At 39.2% G+C, this 23,733-nt stretch overlaps 1 protein-coding gene across 2 annotated transcripts in view; it reads right to left on the bottom strand.

The window, feature by feature from the left end:
- Cpne4 (copine 4) overlaps positions 1-23,733 on the bottom strand; it is a 448,194-nt gene that overhangs the window by 41,713 nt on the left and 382,748 nt on the right. For both annotated transcript variants that reach the window (XM_058574883.1, XM_058574884.1), the window contains exons 8-9: positions 8,548-8,646; positions 2,259-2,345 (exon numbers count right to left, since the gene is read on the bottom strand). In XM_058574883.1, coding sequence (XP_058430866.1) covers positions 2,259-2,345; positions 8,548-8,646 — 186 coding nt within the window. The remainder of the gene's footprint in view (positions 1-2,258; positions 2,346-8,547; positions 8,647-23,733) is intronic.

Below are 23,733 nucleotides of genomic sequence, written 5' to 3'. Positions count from 1 at the left end.
CACCATGATCAAGTGGGATTCATCCCAGGGATGTAAGGTTGGTTCAATATACGGAAATAAATAAATGTAATTCATCACATCAATAGATATGATCATCTCAATAGATGAAGAAAAACACTTGACAAAATACAGCACCCCTTTATGTTCAAAACACTAGAAAAACTAGGGATAACAGGAACATATCTCAACATCGTAAAGGCTATTTATGCTAAGCCTCAGGCCAACATCATTCTAAACAGAGAAAAATTGAAGGCATTCCCTCTAAAAACTGTGAAAGAGGGATGCCCTCTCTCACCACTTCTATTCAACATAGTTCTTGAAACACTGGCCAGAACAATTAGACAAATGAAAGAAATCAAAGGGATATGTATAGGAAAAAGAAGTTAAATTAGCTTTATTTTCTGACGATATGATTCTATATGATTCTATACCTAAAAGACCCCCCCCCAAAAAAAAAAACTCCACCAGAAAACTTCTAGAACTAGTAAATGAATTCAGCAAAGCAGCAGGATATAACATCAACACCTTTAAATCAAAGGTATTTCTGTATATCAGTGACAAAGCCTCTGAGAAGGAAATGAGGAAAACTACCCCATTCACAATATCCTCAAAAAAAAAATACTTGGGATTCAACTTAATGAAAGAAGTGAAAGATCTATACAATGAAAACTACAGAACCCTAAAGAGAGAGTCTCTGGTTTAATTCCTAGGTCCTTGATCCATTTTGAGTTAAGTTTTGTGCATGGTGAGAGATATGGGTTTAATTTCATTTGTTGCATATGGATTTCCAGTTTTCCCAGCACCATTTGTTGAAAATGCTATCTTTTCTCCAGTGCATGTTTCTGGCACCTTTGTCTAATATAATATAATTGTAATTGTAATTTTGTGGGTTAATGTCTGTGTCCTCTATTCTGTACCATTGGTCTAACAGTCTGTTTTGGTGCCAATATCATGCTGTTTTTGTTATTATTGCTCTGTAGTATAGTTTAAGGTCTGGTATAGCGATGCCACCTGCTACACTCTTCCTGCTAAGGATTGCTTTAGCTATTCTGGGTCTCTTATTTTTCCAGATGAATTTCATAATTGCTTTTTCTATTTCTATGAGGAATGCCATTGGGAGTTTGATTGGAATTGCATTAAATCTGTACAGTGCTTTTGGTAGTATGGTCATTTTGATAATATTAATTCTGCCTATCCAAGTTAGTAAGGCAGATATTTTCATCTTCTAAGGTCTTCTTTGATTTCATCCTTAATAAGACTCCTATATCACAAGAATTAAAACTAAGAATCAATAAATGGGATGGAATCAAACTAAAAAGTCTTTTCTCAGCAAAGGAAACAATCTGTGAGGTGAACAGAAAGCCTACATCCTGGGAGCAAATCTTTACCCCTCACACATCAGATAGAGCACTAATCTCTAGGGTATATAAAGAACTCAAAAAGCTAAGCACTGAAAAAACAAATAACCCAATCAACAAATGGGCCAAGGACCTGAATAGTAACTTCTCATAAGAGGATATACAATCAATCAACAAATATATGAAAAAATGTTCATCATCTCTAGCAATCAAAGAAATGCAAATCAAAACTACTCTAAGAGACCATCTCACTCCAGTCGGAATGGCAGCTATTAGGAAGACAAACAATAATAAGTGTTGGCGAGGATGTGGGGAAAAAGGCACACTCATACATTGCTGGTGGGACTGCAAATTGGTGCAGCCAATATGGAAAGCAGTATGGAGATTTCTTGGAAAGCTGGGAATGGAACCACCATTTGACCCAGGTATCCTTCTCCTTGGACTATACCCAAAGGACTTAAAAACAGCATACTACAGGGACACAGCCACATCAATGTTTATAGCAGCACAATTCACAATTCCCTTGTCTTTGAGGGCAAGGGCTGTCCTTGGGGGTAGGAATAGTGGCATTGGCATCTATGATTGGTTCCAAGGCACCTATGATTACATTTCTCTTTGTATATCCATTAATATATTGAATTTCTAATTTTTGTTTTTTTCCCATATGTTTATTGGTGCATTATAATTGCACATAATGGTTGGATTTTTTTAAATCACATTTTGGTACATGCACACCATATAACAATATAATTTGGCCAATGCCATTCCCCAGTGTTTCCCCTTTCCTTCTCCTTGTCTTAAAAAAAGATCTCTTCATTGTCATACTGATCACATAGCCTGAACTGCTCCTTCCAGACAGACTTAGCTTCATACTCCTGGAAGAGAGGGCTGCCTACGTACCTTGCACTGATTCAGAATCACAATGCCTGAGTTCTTGTAATTCTTCTTCTTGGCTTTGTACTTGGGATTGATGCACTCCCACTGCACCTGCAACAAGAAGGGTCATAGCCTGAGAGGCTGCCCAGGAGGAAGTCGAGTCATTTAATGAGGCCAAGATGTTGGATACTTCTGTGGACACACTGAGGTGGAGGGCTGACGAGTGGTTTAGATAGTAACACTTGCATCGAGGGGAACAGTAAGGTTGAATGACAGGGTGAGACTCTAATATTACTGCCTGGTTCAAATTCCAGCTCCTCCATTTCCCAGCTATGTGACCTTTGGCAGATGACTTGATTCCTCTATGCCTTAGGCAACTCCTCTATAAAATGGAGCTTAGAATGATATCTATTTCATAGGATTATAGTGATAATTGCATGATTAATCTATGTAACAATTATGGGCCAGTGCCTGGCACACAGTAAATGCTTACTATTCATCGGGTCAAATTAAACAACAGAGAAAATAAGAGAACTGCAGACATACAGGTGAGTGATACACAGTGCTAAGTCTTAGCACCTGGTAATTGGCTGAAAAGGTAGGAAAAGTGAGGAGCATTGAATGTTAGCTGAAGATGTTAGTAAGAACACTGATGAGTTTACGCCAGACTTCACTGAAGTCTGAAATAGTGGATTCACGTGTGTTACAACAGTGGCATAATTGATCTCCAAAGGGACTCCTATGAGAGATAAGAATGACTGAGACCTGAGAAGTTAGGGAGTTAAGGGGAAATGTAGAAGAATAATTTTCAACCTTTCCAGCCTCCAGATTTCATGGGACTAAATCAACCACGAGACAAACATTCAAGAGCCATTAAATGCTCCTGCCCACCATCCTCTGGGAGTTGGATCCTGGGATTTCCACCAAAGAGACAAAATTTCACCCCTTGACAATCAAAAGTGCCTGATAGGAAGCAGTTTCTGAGGCCCATGTGAGAGGGGCAGACTGACACTTCAGAGGCCTCGTGATCCACTCCTGTTTGTGCCCATGTGTTTCTATAATTCCATCCCAGAACGGGGCTGAGCTTTGCCATGTGACTTATTTTGGTCAATGGGACATTAGCAAAGGCCTGGAAAGCATCTGTTCCTTGCTTCTGGGAAGTTTTTTTCCACTGCGTAAAAAAGCTTATGCTGGTCTCCTGAGTTCCGAGTTCTATTGTTTTTAGAGAATTATAATCATGCATAGTATTTGGGTTAATTTTGACAAAATCATGCATGCAAGGAATTTGATTTCAATTCCTATTCTCCCCATTCTCCTCCTCTCTCCTTCTATTCTCCTTCCTATACTCTACTGATCTTTCTTTCACTCTTTTATTTATTTATTTCTGATTGGTATTTTCTATATATACATAAAGGTGAAATTCTCTTTGGTGCATTTGCTCTTGTTTCCATATATGAAATAAAACATTTTACCCTTGATTTTCTGAGCCTACCTTATTTCACTAAGCACATTTTTTCCTCCATTTCCATTCATTTACAGAAATGCCATTATTTCATTCTTCTTTGTGGGTGAGTGAAACTCCATTGTGCATATATACCACATTTTCTTGATCCATTCATCTATCAACAGGCATCTAGGTTGATTCTATAATTTGCCTGTTGTGAATTGTGAACTGAAGTGGCTGAATCACTGTAGTATGCTGATTTTAGTTCTTTTGGATAAATACCAAGGAGTGGGATAGCTGGGTCATATGGTGGTTCTATTTCTAGTTTTTTTGAGGAATCTCCACATTGCTTTCCATGGTTGTTGTACTAATTTGCAGTCCCACCAATGATTTATGAGCATACCTTTCCCCCCACATCCTCACCAGCATTTATTGTTATTTGTGTTCTTGATAACTGCCATTCTGACTAGAGTGAGATGAAACCTTAGATTCTAAATTTTGTTAAGAATTTTAATGCTTATCCATGAAAAGTCAACTCACTTTTATCTCGGGCCAAGATAACTTGGTAGTGTAGGATAAGTTAGTTTAGCCAAGCAAGGGCTCCCAAGAAAGTAGAATCAAAACCTGTAGGTATTTAGGGCCTTTGTACCTATGGGGTGGTAGGGGGGCTGATGAACCAGGTCTAAGTAAACTGCATTGTCTGGGAATGAAGTTGTCCCACCTATGATCTGTCTACTTCGCAATCCCATTTAATTCTTCTCACAACCTACTTTTATGAGTCCAAGATGAGGCTCACAGGAGAGAAGAAACTTGCCCAGGTCATATAGGTGGTAACAGCTGACTCTGGGATTCACATTGGCATCAGTGTCACTCAAAATCCTGGTCTCCCTCTAGGAGGGTCTTGTGGGGGATCCCCCATTTGGGCTTGAAAATCTTCCCTTGGGCCACTTTAAACTAAGGGTGCTTATGAAGGGTACTCAAGAATTGATCAAGAACCATGACTTGTACAAGAAGTTTGCTTGAATGGTACCATCTTCTTTCTCCCTCTGATGCTGCTCACTGAGGTTCCTCAGGGTTGAAACCTCATCTGACCTCTCTTCTGTCCTCTCTCCCAGTTACTCATACCTTCTGTCAACTTTAAATAGCATTTATTCATTGGCAGCTCCCAAAATTCATTTATAGGCCAGCTTCTCCCCTGAGTTCCAAATTTTCCAGTTCCAATTCTTAATCAGGATGATTCCAGAACCTAATTCTATAATTTTATTCACAAACTGCACATCCCTGCCACAAAACTTCCTTATTTCCAGGATCAATGCATCTTTACATCATCCTTTTTCTCCTTCCCTTTCTCCCTGGTATCCCATTCCTCAACAAATTTTATGGTTCCCATCTCCAAAACGTATCTTAAATCTCTCTTTTTGTCTCTATCTCCATTACCATTTATTCAGTCCTGACAGTCTCCTAACAGATCTCCCTGCCTCACTCCCTTGCCACTCTTTAATTGATTATCTATGCAGTAGACAGAACGATCTTTCAAAAAATTAAAACCAGTCGTGTCACCTCTAGCTTAAAACCCTTTGAAGCTCTGTTCAATAGAACCGTCTGCAATGATGGAAATAGTTTCTATTTGCACATCCAAGATCATAGCTGCCAGTCACAGGAGGCTATTGAGTACCTGAAATGTGGCTAACGTGACTGATGAATTGAATTTTTAATTTAATTTTAATTAATTAAAATTTAAATAACCACGTGAGTGCACCCTCATGGTATTTAGAAGAATCTACCAAAATCTGCTTTTGCTGGCCTCTGCCCTGATTTGACCACAGCTCATGCATGGCTCCCTTGCTCTCTCTGCTCCAGATACACTGGATTCTTTCCAAGTGCTCAACCACACCAAGATCTTTCCTGCTTCCACCTTTCACCATGCTCTTCCCTCTGCCTGCAGGGCCTTTTTCTCACTTGATACACCCTTTGCTTCTCTTCATATTTCAAGGACCTCAACTTAAATGTTGCCTTTTTGGATTATCTCTTGCAGCACACACTTTTGTACCTAAACTGGCTGTTATGATTTAGACGTGAGGTTTCCCCCAAAAGCTCACATATGAGACAATGCAAGAAGGTTTGGAGGAGAAATGATTTGGTCAGAGCTTTAACCTAATCAGTAAATTAATCCCTGAATGGATTATTGAACGATAACTGGAGGCAGGTGGGGTGTGGCTGGAGGAAGTGGTTTATTGTGGGTGTGGCTATGGGAGATATATTTTGTATCTGGAGAGTGGAGTCTCTTTCTCAGCTTGCTGACCACCATGTGAGCTGGATCCCTTTGCCACACTCTTCCACCATGAAGTCCTGCCTCACCTCAAGCCCTGAGGAATGGAGCCTGCTGTCTATGGACTAAGACCTCTGAAACTGTGAGCCCTTAAAAAAAAAACAAAAAAACCTTTCCTCCTTTACAGTTGTTCTGTGTGGTCTTTGAGTCACAGCAGTGAAAAAGCTGACTAAAATCCTGGCTCAGCTTTTAAATAAAATTTACGACAAGTTGTAACTGCATTTTTATTTTTATTTTGTGGACATGATTTGCATATGTTTATGTTCTACCCAGACTCCCACTAGTCTGTAAGCTTCAGAGATAACGTCATGGTATAACTAGAGCCTGACAGAGCTCCTGGAGTTTAGGTACTTCCCAGTAAATACTGTAAAATCAATAAAGAATAGTTCCCACTGTGCGCAAATGTGTTAAAATATGGGCTGTGTGGCTGAACTAAAATGTTCTGGTATCTTAGTGATATATTAAGGTGTAGTAGCATCTGGTCCATTTCATCAGTGAGACTTAAAGATTTCTTTCCGTTTGAAAGCATTAGGCTTTGGTGGTTTTAAAATATGATATAGTTACAATCTCACTTTTAATACCCTCTCAGGAGCCCAAAGATGAAATGTTTCCCATATTGATTGATTTGACTATTTCTATTTATAGAGGTAAACAAGGCAGGAACTTTATAAAACCCTTTACAACTCTAGCAGGTGGTATTGATAAACTGTCATTGATTTATTAGCTCAATAGGGCCTGAAACTACTGTACATTAAGTACAATTTCTCTGGTTATATTTCTTATTATCATGAGAGTGACTTTACTTATAACGTAGTATTGATTGTAATCGTGGCCCTGAAACTCTGCATGCCTACTTGTGGGAGGTCTCTGCATGTTTGACACGTTGCTTGCAATATCTGGGACATAAGAACACACATGGGAGCCATTGCAGGAGCTAAGTGGATAGCTGCCCTTGAATTTCCAGAGCAAAGGTACACATTTGACAAGTGGATCTGATTCATGTTCAACTTCTAACTCTAAAGGTTATCAGTCAATTTCCATCCAATCTGATTTTATCCTGGCTTTACATCTGAAAGAGGGAACTTGAAAAATTAATTGGGGTAGGTGTGTGACTGTGGGTTCAATTCCTAGCACAGCCTCCCTGCTCCCCAAGAAAAATAAAAGGAAGAAAAATGAGTTGGGAAATCATCTCTAATCAGGATTTCTGACCAGACCATTCACATGATCTTAACTCTAAGGGAAGAGACTTTCTCAAAGACACTGAGCCCTGTGCTCTGATGTCACTACTCTCTGCTCTGTTGGGTCAGTAGACTTAGTGTAAGAATGGCAGGTGTCTTGGGATGATTTCCCCCAGGAGTAAACTCTTAGGCAGGGATATAAGTGAAAACAGGTCATCTGGCAGGTAATACCAGGATTACACCCATTCACTGGGGAATTAGAGGAGGTAGCCATGGAAAAGTAGGTCATCAGTTCAGTGACACTGTTGGCAACTAGGGTTTTTCCTGTTGGGGAACTCTGAAAACCATACAGAGCACATGCCTCAGAGTTTTGCTATCTGAAGGGCAAGAGAGTTGGGGCATTTACATCCCAATTCTCATTAGTTGTTTGTCGAGGGCTACTTCCAGAAGGTGTTAGATCTTCCTCCGTACTTCCTGCCTGCTTTGGGCATGGGCAGAACAGGTTCTAGCAACCAGAAAAAGCCCTCCAGCAAAAAAGACTCAGGTACTGTAGCTGGAAGGTGGGAGACACACACTGGACAAGGACGAGAGGTTGCATGGTTAACGCTAAACAACAGTAACTGACTGAAGTTTAAGGGTGTGTGTGTCTGAGAGGGAAAAAAAGAGGGATTTAGGTTTCTATGTGGTGCAACGTGTCTTTGTGTTGTGTGGCAGTGTCTGGGTGCGTATCTTGATATCAAGTGTGTGATAGTAAAATTAATGAACTAGTTGAAAACCTGGTGCCTGTAATGAAAGTTTGGAGAATTCAAATAATTTCTTCAAAGCACTGAACGTGATGCCGCCAAGTCATGGAAATGTAGTGCCCCCCCCCAAAAAAAAAAAAAGAAAAGAAAAGAAAAGAAAGAAAAAAATAATACCACTAAGAGCTGGTATTTTGGAAGAGGAGGCTATGGAACAGGTGCTCTGCTAGTGTATAATGTGGATTGTTATATTTAATCATCACAAAAGTCTATAATATAGATATAATTATCACCCTCAGTTTTTGGGGTCAGAAGAATGAGGCACAGAGAAATTAAGTCACTTTTCCAAGACTACCAACCTAAAGGAAATGAGAAATTCTGTCATTCAACCTGTCCATCTTACGGGATGGAGAAAATGTATCCTTCAGGGGCAGTGTCTTGACCAAGGTCACACAGTGCTTTAGGTTGGGCTAGGTCTAGACTCAACATCTACCACAGTCCCTTTTCATCAGACTTACTCATACTTGGATGCTTAGTCTCTGGCAGTTTCATTTGCAGTTGAGTGCTAAGGAAACATCCCAGAGGGTGTCTGGGGCAGCACCCCAGGTGGTTTGCCAGGTACCTGTTTCCCTTCCATTGCTCCTCTCATCTCCTTGAATGTCGAGGTAAATTCTCCAATGAAGTCGTGCTTGCCATTGGAGTCCCAGTCCCAGACTATGCACTGCAAAAGACAGAAGAGTTATTCTTCTTATTATTTTTAAATTAAGAATGTTTCCACAACAACTGAAGGCAGTGTGAACTTTATGAGGAACAGCAGATGAAAGACATTTGTTTTCCAACAAAAGCTCAGCAGTATGGTGTTGCAGCATGTAAGATGTAGTATTTTTTTTTTTAGATTCCATAGCATTTTACTCGGTCTTTTGTTCCTACACTCTCCAAACAGTTCTACAAGACAGCAGCATCTACAATAATTTGTCCATTTTTTTCAGATAGGTCAGGAAGACACAAAGGAGAAAAGTGACTTGCTAAAAGGACCATCTAGTAAATGAAAACCCAGGACTTGAAGGCAGGTGTCCTGCCTTAATTCCCATGCTCTTTTCCCCATCATAGACAGTCCTTGGTTTATAGCTGGAGTTGGATGCCTGAGTCCAAATCTATAGCTTTCTGTTAGTAATATGAATGGGGCCATGTTGATCACATTTTTCTCTTTCTGTACATGTTTTTTTTTTTTTTTTGTCTGATGGCAAAAGAGAATTACCAACAAAAATAAATAAGAAGGAAAAACAGTGAAGCCTTTAATTGTATGCACAAGAAAAATGAATCAAAGTTGGGGACCAATAAGCCATGTTGGTAAATATCAAGCATCCATTTCATACAAGCTGCAATTGTTCACTTCTAACAAGAGGGCTCCTCCTAACTCTGTTAAGGCTTAATCCTGGGGGGTCCAAGCAACACTTTGTAGAGTGACTAGATCAAATCAGCAGAGATCCCTCTGCTTGGTCTAAGTGAAGAGAAAAGTCCCTATTTTTTTTGAAGGGTAGTGGCTGGACTAAAGTCTCAAGCACTTAGACATCACTTTTATATTTTAAGCCAATGCTGTGTAGCAAAGAAGTCTTAGACTTCAAATAGGATAAAGGCAGCCTGGGGGAACTTTAACTTAGAAGCTTCCCCCAGGACATTAGGGTTCAAAGAGGAAGCCTTGTCTTTTCTCAAGAATGCACCTCCTATTGTCCAGTCTGCCTGAAAAAACCTGACTCTTAATCTGTTCCCATATCATGTGGGATGCCCTACAGATCCACAATGAAATCTGTTCAAAATGAAACAAATTTTCCACTAAAGCTATTTCTCTTTTATTTATTGCTAATTTATTTTCCGCAACAGTGAATTGTTCCAATACCCATCCCATGGGTACAAACAACAAACTAGGCATCCTTCCCAATATTCCTCTTTCCCCTCACTCTCACACATCGGGTCCTCTCCATTCTGTCTCCTAAATATTGTTGACTCCAGCCTTCTCTTCATTCCTACTGTTCCTTCCTAGTCTGTGTTACTACAATATGTTCCCAGTCTCTTTGCCTCCCTCAGACCTTCTCTGTCTACAATCCACTGATTATATTAATTACCTGCTTCAAATAAAAATGAAGATAAGCTAAGAAGTCTTCAAAGGTAATATCATGGTCTGGTTTCCTCAATATTCCCAAATTTACTCTTTGGGAGTAAATAATAATCCATGTTTATAATATTTTTAAAAATATGAGGTTAGTAGGAATTAAACACATTTGCTAAGGCTTTTTTTCCTTTCTCTTAAAGAGAAACTAATTTCTTAGCCATTTCTCTCTCTTTAAATGTAGAGAATTTGTTAGATAATTCTTTTAAGAAACCATTCATAAAGGAGCCCTTTGACGATGAAAGAATGCATTAGAATAAATCAGAATGGAAGAGGTAAAGGGCGACTAAATTGCTCTGCTAAAAAGAAGTAATGGCCAAGTTGAGTGTTTTCTTTGATAACTAGAGACCCAGACGTGAGATACAAGGGTGGGGTTAAGAAGAAATTAGGGCAGGTTTCATCAGAGGGCCGATGATAGACTACTGTAGTTTGGATCTTAAATGTGTCCCAAAGGTCCAATGATCCCCAGCCTGTGGTGCTGTTGGGGGGTGGGTGGAACTTTTAGAAGGTAGAGCCCCATAGAAGAAAGTTAGGTCATTGGGGGCAGGCCTTTGAAGGGAATATAGAAACCCGGGCTCCTCTAATTCCTCTCTCTTTGCTCTGCGCCACCATTAGTTAAACAGACCTTCTCTACTATGTGCTCCTATCCTGGTATGCTGCCTTGTCATAGGCTTAGAAGTAATGGGCTAAATGATCCTGGATGAAAGCTTCAAAACTGTGAGCCAAAATAAATCTTTTCTCTTACAAAGTTGGTTATCTCAGGTATTTTGTCACAGTATTAGAAAGTTGACTGACACATGGATTCAGCATTGGGATGGGAGGAGGTGAGAGACAGGTAAGAAACTTCAAAACCGTGATGTCTAATTTTCTCCTCCATCTCCACCATTTACTTTCCCCCTCCCATTAACCCTGAGATACCAGTAAATGTGCAAGCCATAAGAGTATCATGCGAATGGTGACTTGGAGAATAAATGAGAGGACCATGTTCAGATTTCGGGGACAAGCAGTCCAGAGGACTGTGTGAGATGACCTACAACAAGACTGAGAGTTGAATGAAGCTCAGGACTGTGGAGCAAGAGCTTGACAGCTAAATCCTAGGAGTGGAACACCATAGAATTACTGTGGAGGGCTGTCACTTCTGTAGTAACACTGACTTAAAATTCAAGTTTCTTTATTTAGAATTTTTTTTTAAAAAAAGTTTGACCATAGAAAATTGCACAATTACAATTAACATTCAGTCAAAATTATTACTCAATTTAAACTAATTTGTTGGTCATTATATGTTTACTCAACCTGCAGATGCTGAAAGCAAACTATTATCATATGAAAGTCTGAAAATTCTTTTGGTTAAAAAAATTACTCTTGAGCTTATACAATTTGCTTATAGTGCTATGACTAAATATATCTGGTTTTCTTTCCAATTGCATAATAAGATTGTATTTCTTTGTCTTCTTGGATATTGAGGTAGCTCCATAACTTGTATTGGCTGGTAAAATATAAGAAAAAGCTATTTGAATACTTTCAGAAGGAAGCTTTGAGAGCTGGAGCATGATTTACAAGGTTTATCTCTCCCTGTGGCTTGGTGATCAACAACATAGCAGCCTTTCTGTCAATCCTATGAGAGGGTAACATGCGCTCGCCAGCATGGGCGGGACCCGGGTTCTATCCTCAGCACCACATAAAAATAAAGGCATTGTGTTGTTTCCATCTACACCTAAAAAATAAATATTAAAAAAGTATATTTTATTGCTGAAACTTTTCTAGTGTAAGCTGCAGGCACACAAACATAATGAAGAAAGTAAAGTGCAGAAAGTATAAAGGACTTTATGGGACATTGATGGATTTGAACTTCCTTCTAACTTGGAAATGGTAAGATTAGTTCCAGTTGCACAGGGTTCAAAATAAAGTCAATGAGAGGATTAGTTCAATTTAGTTGAAATGCAAAGCAATACAATGTGGCTTTGGTAGGAATTGTGAGAGCCTCTTTTGAATTCAAGGTACAATGAATTTCCACCTTGTTTTTCCAATGGACAGTAGAACAAGTTGATGGTCTGGTCATTTGGCAAAGTGCTCAGGATATGCACCATAAGCATATCCTCCTTACTGACTGACCCTCAGACATTATGTGGAGCAAGAAACACAATAAAGCTTGCTGCGCCTGGACAGAGAAAGAAGGATGCTTTCTAAGATCTTTTCCTTTTAAGTCTCATAATGTTGCTCCAAGTAAATCCAGCCTGCAGAATGCTTGAGGGTGACACTCAGCGACTTACTCTTTTACAAAGGAAAAGGTAAAGGAGGCAGATGCAAGTAAGAGAAAAAAAAGCAGAAGCAGCCTTTTAAAAACATTCCCCTGCATCGCCAAAGAGAGTAGTAGTCTTCTTCTTTAGGGGAAGGGGCAGAACTCCTTCCTGGCCCTTTCTTAGATTCTCCACCATGCTTGGGTTAGTTCCCTTCCCTTCTTCATCTGTCAGGATGTTTGTAATGTGATGGGGAAGAAAGGAAGTGACCACCCAACCTCCCTGAACTGGAGGATGAGTTGTGCTTGACACGTCTCCCACTAGGTCTTTCCAACCAGGCACCACAGCTTACTCAGACCCTGCTTCTTCCATCAGCTGGCATTGCTCAGCATGGCAGTTGCAGAATTTCATTTTGACCTTTCTCAGAAGGGATCCCAAAGGAAGGAAGACATGGTGAAACAGACAAATAAAAACACTTTTTTTCCCCCTTTCTCCCTACCATGAGGCTATTTTCTGACAGCTCTGATGAGGCTGACAACAGAAGAATGCATCATGGCAGAAAGGAAACAGATCAACCACTCTGTAGAAAAACTGAGACACAGGCATAGTTCCTGGTGTGAATCCATAAGGAGGCCTTGACATATCTGTGAGAGCTCAGCATCTCACAGCTACCCACAAACCAGAAAGCCTTCCCAAGTTCTTACATCTCACAAAGGAGTTTATTAACAGAATTTTAAAATGTCTAAGCTTGACAGATGGTCCAGCTAACCGCCTAAAAGAAAACCCATGGCAGAGACATGACTTTTGCAAGTTCACCCAGGACAGTAGGGACAAAAACCTAGATCTCCTGCCTCCCTGACCTCACCAGTCCTACACAAAATTGTAATAAAAAACAGATAGTTTTATGTGCCAGACAGTATTCTGATCTCTTTAGACATATCAAAGCTGAATATCTGCATGCAGGAAAATGAAATAGAACATGTATTTCACCTTATAACAGAAATCAACTCATCCTGGATCAGAGACTTACTCCTAAGACTGGGAACTATACAACTCTAAGAAGAAAACATAGGGGAACACCTTGTTGTCATTGATCTTGACAATGATTTCTTGGATATGACAATAAAAGCATAGATAACAAAAGCAAATGAAGGCAAGTAGAACAACATCAAACTTAAAAGCTTCTGCACAGAAAAGGAAGTAGCCAACAGAATAAAAAAACAACCTATTAAATAGGAGGAAATATTTGCAAACCATAGATCTCCTAAAGGGTTCACTTCCTAAAGAACTCCTACAACTGAATAGCAACACAAGGAAACAGGCAAATAACTTGATTTTAAAATGGGCAAAGAATTTGAATATGTATTTCTCCAAAGAACAAATGGCCAATAGGCACATAAAAGATGTTCAGAGTCATTAATAATCAAGGAAATGCAATTAAATTACAATGAGATATCACCTCATACTTGTTGGAGTAGTTATTTACACACACACACACACACACACACGATAATAAGTGTTGATGAGGATGAAGAGAAATTGGAACCCCTTGTTGGTGGGAGTGTAAAATTATGCACCAGTTAGTTATGAAAAACAATTGTGGAGTGCCCCCCCCCCAAAAAATAATTGAAACAGAAATACCATGTGATCCAGCAATCCTACTTCTGAGTTTATATCCAAAAGAGCTGAAATTAGGTTCTTGAAGGGATAGCTAATAGCCAAGATATGCTACTCAGTCATTCATACATCTGTCAATAGATATCAAGATTATCAAAACATAATCTTAATATCCATTGACAGATGAATGAATGACTAAAGAAAACATGGCAAATACATAAAAAGGAATATTATTCAGCCTTAAAAAGATGGGACGACTGTCATTTTTGATAGCATGGATAAAACTGGAGGACATTATGTTAAGTGAAATAAGCCAGGCTGAGGACAAAATACCATGTGATTCCACTCACATGAGATATGTATAATAGACAAACTCATAAAAGCAGAGAGTACAATAGTGGTTATCAGGAGCTGGGGATGGGGAATTGGTGAGTTGTTGTTCAATGGGTGCAAAGTTCTGTTATGATAGATGAATAAATTTCAGAGAGCTAATGTGCAACATAGTGCCTATACTTCACAGTAGAGTAGTATAGATGTCAAATCATTAAGTGGGTAGATCTCATGCTGTTTTAACTATATAAAGCAACAACAATACCACTCCCCCCCCCAAAAAATTAAAAAGACACAAGAAAGCTTTGGAAAGTCTCTGGGCCTGATTGTGGTGATGGTATCATGGTTGTTTACCTGTATCCACTCTCACCAAATTGTGCATATTAAATACATTCAGTTATTTACACATCAACTATACCTCAATAGAGATGTGTAAAAAAATAGATTTTCTTGAATAGTCCAGGTGGGCTGGATACATGCAATTGGTCCTCTCATGATGATATGCCAACATTTATTGAACACTTACTTTGTCCCATGCACTGTTCCAAGCCCTTGAGATGCTCTGACTCATTTGGTCTTCATAATACCCCTACTACTCAGGCACTATTGTTATCACCTCCCTTTAACAGATGAGGAAATGGAGTGACAGGGAGTTTAATTAACTAGTGCTGTCATAGAATATTCAGGGAATTTAAAATGCAAATGATTTTGACTTCAGGATTCCTAAGGTTGGAATCAGGTCCAGTTTGTGTTGGGAAGATATGAGCTACCCAAGATGTGATCATAAAACGATATAGCTGCTGCCATCACTGCAGAATTCTCCTAAATGGCAACTATTGTTCTTGGTTTAAAACCATTTTTTTTTTAAACATTGCAGCTTGACACTGGTCCAAGTAAAATAGGAATCTGTCAAATGTCTCCAAGCTCCCTAGTAAAATACCATCCCCTCGGCTCCCTTCGCAGCCTGTTTACATTGGCTTTGACATATCTTCAACTACACAGCAACAATTGGTTTATGATTCTATATTTACAACTTGAAAAAATTTATGAGAACTGAATTTTTTTTTTTAAATCAGGATTTATCACAGTTCTTGGGTGCAAGAAAGAACTTGGATACATGTTTGATTGATAAATTTTGGGTGAAAAGGCCTTTATCCATTCAGTTGAAGGCAGTTCTCTGAGATTTGGCCCCATTTCCATGAAGATGTAAAGGAAAAGGAAGGTATCCTGATAATCTGGTTAATTATTCTCAAAGGAGGCAAACAGAAGGTCAAGGTGTGTTAGCAGTTGTAGACATGGTCACAGGGCCAGGATTGCAGAAATGGAATTCTTGACACAGTTTTAGTGATTGTAGACACAGGCTGCTTGGACCTGGAAAGCAGGAGACCTGAGATCTAGTCCCAGCTCTTGGAGACCTTGGTGAATTTCTAAGCCTCTTAGTGCCTCAGTTTCCTCCTCTATAAAATGGATGTCTGGGAATGAAAATTGGAACATGTGGTTTCTAAGATTCTTTCCAAATCCCAAACTCCCCAGTACACGGCATTGTATTATTGTATTATTATTATTCCCTTTTAAGTCTTCAGTTCCAAAGTCTGAGATTATAGAAAATCAAATTGAAGCAAGAAAATTGTTAACTAACTGTGATGTTTTGGATATCAGACGTTCCTCCAAAGTTCCTGTGTTAATGCAAGATTGTTCAAAGGTCCAATGATTGGATCATTGTGAGAAACTGTAGGAGGAAGAGATAGGTCACTGGTGCATGCCTTCGAGGGGCTCATCTTCCACGGGGCTCCTTCCCTCCTTTCTTTCTGCTTCCTTGCTGATGTGAGTGAAGCAGCTTCCCTCTGTCCTATTGTTCTGCCATGATATTCTGCCTCATCTCAGGCCCAGAAAAATGGACTAGGTCAACCATGGACTGAACCCCTGAGACTGTGAGCCAAAATAACTTTTTTTTTCCTATAAGTTGTTCTTGTTAAGTATTTTGATCACAGTGACAAAAAAGTTGACTAACACACTCACTATCAATACCCAATTAACATAATACTACTCTTTTCCTTTTCTTTCATTGCATACTTTTATATCCCTTGGACAAGTAAAAAGACACTTGTTTATTGTTCCATGAGTGAGCTTCACAAAAACTCCACAGATGGGAAGATCAGTTTTTACAGGTTATGATTTGACCCCATCTCCTTGAAGATGCAAAGGAAAGGGAAGGTATCGTGATAATCTGGTTAATTATTCTTAAAGGAGGCAAACATATAAGGCAAAATAATAAAGCCACTGAAGGTCACTTATCTCAAAACACGAAGCTAGCAAAAGTTGAATCAGGCTGTGCACCTGGCTTAATTTCTTTACATTTGGGGCCCTTTCCTATATAGTGCTTGGCTTCACGACTTACTTCTGCCACAGATCTTTCTAGTGGAAGGTCTTTTTCTTTTTACTTTTTCTTAAAAAAACGACCAACTCATTCAAGGATATTTGACCTCTCCCAGGGTATGAATACAGAATTTTACATTTTAAAATTTCTCTGCAATAACAGGTACTTTTAAAAATTGTTCAGAGTGAGTAATCTAGAAATAGCCTTACTGGACTCATTTAAAGGAAGAATTGCAAATCCAGAATATCAAAATTAGATGCAAACAGGGTCAGTAATGTGAGAACCAAACTATGTCTCCATATTGCTCTGTGTAGATCAGATTTCTAACTGTACCTTTTGGGAAATCAAGAGATATTTTTATGGAGTTTTTAGGCAAAAAGATACAATCTTATTTCTGCTTATTATTAGGGATTTGTGAGAATTTCATCCATTATTTAGTATTTAGGATGACTTATTTTTTTCACAAAAATTCAAGGATAACCTTTGACACAAAATTTAATGGTTTTTACATAGGTCTATAAATAACTGAAAAGAATATCTAATATCTGTATCATGGTAGAGGGAAGACTCTGAAAAATTCTATAGGAATTTATGTAGGAAATTAGGTGGGACCTGAATGAAGAGGAGAGTTTCTCAATTAAGATTTTATAGTTAGAGCAGCAGAAATGGCAGGAAGGCTGGGGACTCAGTCATGTCTGTCTCCGGGATTTGCCTTCACTGGACTGGTGTACAGAACTGCTAGAAACCTCTCTGTATAAAAGCCTTAGGGTCTTCTGCAGGACTCATTCCAACACGAAGTGAGTTCAAGCTGAGGAGATGGGTTCTTGAACAAAGAATTGGAGGCTAGTGGGGAGAGACAAGGCTGTGCAGAGTCTGGTGACAATCACTCAGGTTTGTTCCCAGGCTCTGCCCCCTGGGCTTATGTTTCAGTTATAGAAAGAGGGATATAAATAAAAAGGCAGCTTTAAAGAGCATTGTTCACAAAATATCAGGAATAGAAGGGGAGCCTCTGATGCACCTAGAACACAGAATGCAAGTTTGAGCATCTCAAGGACTGAGGTGCATCTCCATGCAGCAGGGGTGTTGCTTAGAGACTGAAGATGAAAAAGAGGTGGGTGCAGCAGCATCAGGGATATCTGCAAGTCTCACAGGGCATGGATGTCCACACACAAAGGTATCCATGCAGCAAGACAGCAGCAACAGAGTAAATGGTGATGAAATTATTGGAATCCAGTTAACATGACTTCAATGGGCTTACAAGTTAATGCTTCATGTGAGTTTCTGATACAATGAAAGTGGGGAGGAAATCTCAGCTAGCTTCAAATGCAGTAGGAGTAGGAGACAAAGCACCAGGTGAGGGGCATGGGCCATGCCACAAAGTAGCTTAAGTGATTTTTGAATGATCATAGGTTAAAAAAAAAACTTGAATTTTTTACAGAAACAATGGAAGGTTTGACTTTTTTAGAGTGGAGTTGGAAAGTCCTGCTTCAGTAGATGAGGCAATACCAAGTAGCTTGCGGTTCAACTACTAGCCTTTGTTTTAAGGGTCATACTAAATATTATGTATGCTACTATGTTTTAATTCAAGGGCAGACCCACAGGTGAGTTTGTGTACAGATATCCATCACCCATTTTCCCTTCCTGGCTTTCTCTCACTGGCTGCTCCCTGCCTCAAGAGGAAGCATGGAACATGGAGGGCATGAAATTTCAAAACTGTGGGGGAGCGCTCTGTGCTATCCTGGGATTTAGCCACCTTCCTTATTAGCAACATGCACCCACATCAATGAAGCTTCCTGCAGTCCTGAAACTCAGATCATGTATGCCGTGAAAGGGGCAACATATTGAAGGATGAGCTCCCTTTACAGACTAGGGGCAGCACCTTTTACTTTATAGCTTGCTCTGACTCCAGAATCCATAGATTCTGGAATCTCTGGTTGTGGAATTTGCTATTTAAAAAAGAAATTCTGCTCTCAATTTATGCTTTGCCTTTATCTCACTACATTTTCATTAATGGGACAAAAACTTCCCTTTCCAAATTTGGAGAACTGGTTAAAGATGTCAGCCCCTCCAGGAGAGGGAATATTTTTATGGCAAGAGGGAACTCAGTAGTGGTCTGGTATGGTGGAAATAGCAGCACTCTGAGTCATTCAGAATTGCACTCAAACCTCCTTTTCACCAAATAACTGTGTAATCATCCCCAACTCACTTTGCCTTTGTCTGACCAGTTTATTCATCTCTAGGGTGGGGAAGATATTCTTTTCTACTAACCAGGATTCGTTACCCACCCACATACACACATGCACCCATACAGAGCTTATCAGCTACAATGGACTAGGAATTGTCCATTTATTCCCAAAAGGGATAAAAAAAAACAAAAACTTAGCTTCTTCCCTTAAGATGCTGATGATAGAGTGCAGGAGACAGATATGCAAATAAATAAGAGTGATGCAGAGTGGAAATAGCAAAAATGGAAGGTTGCACCAAGGGTGATCTGGGAGTATTCGCCATAGATAGTCAGGGAACGCTTCCAAGAGCAAATAAGAAAATAGCACCTGGTAAATGGAATATGCAAATAAAACATTTCTTCTCCTATTTATACAGAAGAACAAATAACTAATATCAGATCCTCTCCTGAGCATAACGTAAGGACAGATAAGAACAGAAGGGCATGCTGGGTGCCCCAAGGGACAATTGAATTATGCAGACGTACCTTCTCTTCTCTCTTGTTTACATGTGAGCCTCCACAGAACTGGAATATAATTTTCCCAGTCGAGTCTCTCCTCTCCCCTATGATTATGTGCCCCAGAGAGGATGCAAGCATCCCAAAGCTCCCTTATGGTGGCATATGTCTGTAATTCCAGCAGCTGAGGCAGGAGGATTAAAGTTCAAAGCCAGCCTCAGCAACTTAGCCAGGCCCTAAGCAACTTAGTGAGACTCTGTCTTAAAATTTAAAGTAAAAATATATAAAAGGGATGAGGGCTGGGGATGTGCCTTAGTGGTTAAAGGCTTCTGGGTACCAAAAAAAAAAAAAAAAGAAATAAATAAATAAAGAAAGAAATGTTATGGAGAGACAAGCACAGACCTGGGAAGACTCAGACTAAAATCCCTATGTGATCTTTGATGTTAACAAACTGTGAGTCCTTGGGCAGGTTATTGAACCTCTCTGGACTTCAGCCTTCATCTGAAAATGACTAGCTTGCATTGGAGAAATAGTAATCAAAATTTTGTTGCTTAGAAATTTAGCATGCCTAAGGAGAGCTTGTTAAATTTTAGCTTTCCAGGCCTGAATTCAGATATTCTGATTCAATTGATTGATGGGTAACAAGAATTTGCCTTTAAAAAAAGTTATTTTATCACATTCTTGTGGTAGAACATGAGGTGGAGTTACACTGGTCTTGTGTTCATATACAAGCATAGGAAAGTTATGTCCGATTCATTCTATTGTCTTTCCTATTCCCATCTGTCCTTCCTTCCCTTCATTCTCCCTTATCTAATCCAATGACCTTCTATACTTCCCCTCCCTACCTTCCCTTTCTATGTGTTAGCACCCACATATCATCCTATGTATATATATCAAAATACACCCTACTTTCATGTATATCTAAAAACAACAAATAAAAAATATTTTATTTATTTTTAAGAATTTTTCTTTGAAGTAAGAAATTTGCTAGTTCAGATGCATGTAGTCTCTAGACACAATGAGAACCACTGGATGGAAAATCCAGGCGTCCGTGGTCTGTGACTATGATGGTAGTAATAACAATTACATCCTGGCTCACAAGGTCTTCTTCAAATCAGTAAAAATCAGACACAAAACAATATTCAAGGGGCCATCCAGGCTACTTAATGATCATTTAATGTAGTATTGCTGTAGGTAGGCAGACAAAATCCTGAAATGTTACACTCAGGAAAGCCAGACTGGCAGGTGCCCAGGAAGGAAGCGCTATGGGTGTGAGAGTTTTATTTTGCTAGTTCACACTTCCGTGCTTTTCTGGATTGCAGCCAAGCTTGGAACTATTCCACAGTGAAGTGTGTCACTCTTGGAAGCTTTCCTTGGAGATTTACGGCCTTGGAAGACCTTGGTTAGTTCAGATAAGCTTCAAAGCCTCCCAAATGCTTGTCCAAACCTTTTTAACTTCACACCTTGCTACTCTTTAGGAAGACTGAAATTCCTATGGTGGTGTGGGCAGAGTGAGGAGGTGGGTCTTGACAGTTACTTATGCCTCAAGCTTTCAAGGAAAGCTTTATCTTCATTGTCAGAGTCACTCTGCACTGGTTCATCCTGTACTGTGCTTTTCTACCAAATTTGCAGTTGTGTGAGACCTAACTGAAAACCTGATATTTGATCTGGGGACTGATTGGGATGGACTGGGAAGACATTCTTGTCTGAAATGCAAATGTGAATACGATCCCTAGTTATTTCATAGATAATCAATAATATGAATCAGTCTAGTTGGCTGTTGGGATCTGATGCAGGCTGCTTTGAACATCTGAGGAAGCACAGCCATGAGGAGGCTATCTCCTTCATCCAACTCTCCTTCTCCATCTCTCTGTCTCTATCCATGTCTCCACCTCTCTGTGTATTTCCTTGATATACTTAGATAAATTTGATCTGTAGCAGGAAGCAGAAAAAAAATATTGTGAATCTCCTCTCCTACACTTTTTGTTTTTTTTTCATCCATTATCAAGCCTTTATTGAATACCTACATTGTATTAGTAAATGAGCTACAGGACCTAGAGGAACAAAGGTACGTAAGTATAATACATAGAGTAATAAAGATAAAGATAGGGAAGATAGATGGATTAATCTTTACTTGTAAAAGCTTACAATCCGTTGGTGAAATCAGACATTAATTATTAAGAAAAAAATAAAATTAAAGTGAGTGCACAATAGAGACCCAAGAAGCCTTGTTTTGATAAATGAATGAGTGAATAAAACCAAAGTTTAAAGGAATCTTTGATGCAAGAGTCTTGAAGTGTTTCCCACAAATGCTAAGTAATAAATCTCTCCAAATATTTTGGAGCCTTGGTAGGATCTGATATAGAAATCTCTATTTTATTTAGAATTTTGGTGAGATTATAACCTTATAATCTTGAGCTCTTAAGTTCTACAGCTCAAGAACCTGGGACACAGTGTCCCCAGTTTGTGCTGTGGCATGAAATAGAAGTCTGTCAACATCTCATGTTGGAAAGATTCAGTGAAGACCAGGCATTTTGGAGAAAACCATCTCAGAATTCTGAGTTACACCAACAATTGTTCTGCATAATCCTCAAAGGGAGAAGTGTTGGTTTCAGAATGGCCACTACCTTGTGGAAGGCAAGATTTCTCACTTTCCATGGGCTCAATATTATCTCATCCAGAGATAGAAAGGATAGATCCAATAGTCTTCAAGTTCTTGTCCTATTCTTAAAATGATTAAAAAATATCATATGACTTCCATTCCCTTCACTAGTGACATTCCCACCTGGCAGCAGGATCACAATCAACTGGGCATTACCACTGAGTCACACTTCTTATTAATAGATCCACACACTCTTAGATCCCTACTCTCCTGTCATTGATTTCATGCTGGGTGGTGAGACACACTAAGGTAAATTTTACTAGAAGGCCATTTCTAAAATTATCTTATTTCATTTATACTTAAAATAGATCTCCAATAGGCATTGGTCTTTCCTCTGGAGATATTGAATTAAACTTTTAAAAACTGCAAAATCTGTTTTGATGTGAGAGAAAGATTTCCTAACCCTATTGGAAAAAAGGTGAACTATCATTAAATGATGAGCACTTAGCAAACGTCCTTTGACCAACTGAATGGGGATGAAGTGTGTAATGAAGGATCCCAGTCTTGGAGGTTAGAGGTCATAACTCCCCAACTGCCTCGTAAGTTACCCTGTATAGGTGATAGCTGATACATAAGTTCCATTTGGCCCTTCAACTTCTCTATTGCTAATACAGTCAGTGTTCAAATTATTTCTGTGCCAAGAAGTCATTGGCTAAGTCCTCTAAGTATCTCATTTAATCCTCATGTCAAACCTGTGAGGAAGGGTTTTGAAGGAAATCAAAATTGGAAGTCCAAGGATATTAAGTAACTTTCCCGAGGTTGTCGGAAAGTGGTAAAATTGAGATTAGAACTTTGATCTCTGAAAAGATTCTGTGCTTGTCTGTGTACCACATTGTCTACTTATTCATCATTAAATAAACTTATATTGAGTATCTACTTTATATAAATTTCTGGAAATTAATTGCATGATAGTTGAGACAGATACTATTGTACTATTGTTTTTCTAAAAAATATTTCTTAGTTGTAGATGGACACAATACCTTTATTTATTTATCTTTATGTGGTGCTGAGGATCTAACTCAGTGCCTCAACTGTGCTAGGGGAGTGCTCTACCACCGAGCCACAACCCCAGCCCCTGCACCATGTTTTTGTGAAGTTAATCCACTCCAATATTTACCAAGCTCCAGAGCACTGTACTAAATTCCTTGGATGGATTAATTGTCTACAGGCAATTTAGAGATGCAAAATATTTTAATCAGAGGATGGGCGTAATCAGATAGCAATTTAGGAAAGGTCATTCCAGTTGTTAAGTAGGGTTGAATAAGTGGAAGAGGGGAGTTGAAATCCAGTGAGGGCTTTAGGTAAATCTGTGACCCTGAAAAGATGATCAAAGTATTAAGAAAGTGGAAATTAAAGATCTGGATCCCCAAGGTAATACTGGGGTTGAGAGAGAAGAAAGGGAAGAAGAAGAAACTGAGTATTACCCTCAAAATTCTGGCTTGGGAAACCATTCACCTAGATCAGAATCATAGGAAGGATGGATTTGAGGGCCAAGGGTTAGATTAGAACTTGGCCATGAAGAGTTCTTGACCTCTAATAAATACCTGTGTTCTCTGAACCCATGACAGGCAATCATTATTTCTTCCAGCAAAATGCCTATGAAGGAAAAAGAGTTTGAAGACTGGAAAACAACAGGTGACTCTATCTGTATGGCTTAATTGGTCTGGAAACCACAAGCTGGCAATGTGGGATTAATTTGCAGCCAGAAGGAAATTTTGACATAGCCATGTGTGTTTCT

The sequence above is a fragment of the Marmota monax genome, unplaced genomic scaffold (genome assembly GCF_021218885.2).
Source record: "Marmota monax isolate L192 unplaced genomic scaffold, Marmota_monax_Labrador192_F-V1.1 WCK01_AAM20220418_F8-fsc00022, whole genome shotgun sequence".
Lineage (NCBI taxonomy): Eukaryota > Metazoa > Chordata > Mammalia > Rodentia > Sciuridae > Marmota > Marmota monax.
The sequence above is the reverse complement of the archived record's forward strand: the minus strand, read 5'-3'. Positions and strand labels throughout refer to the sequence as shown.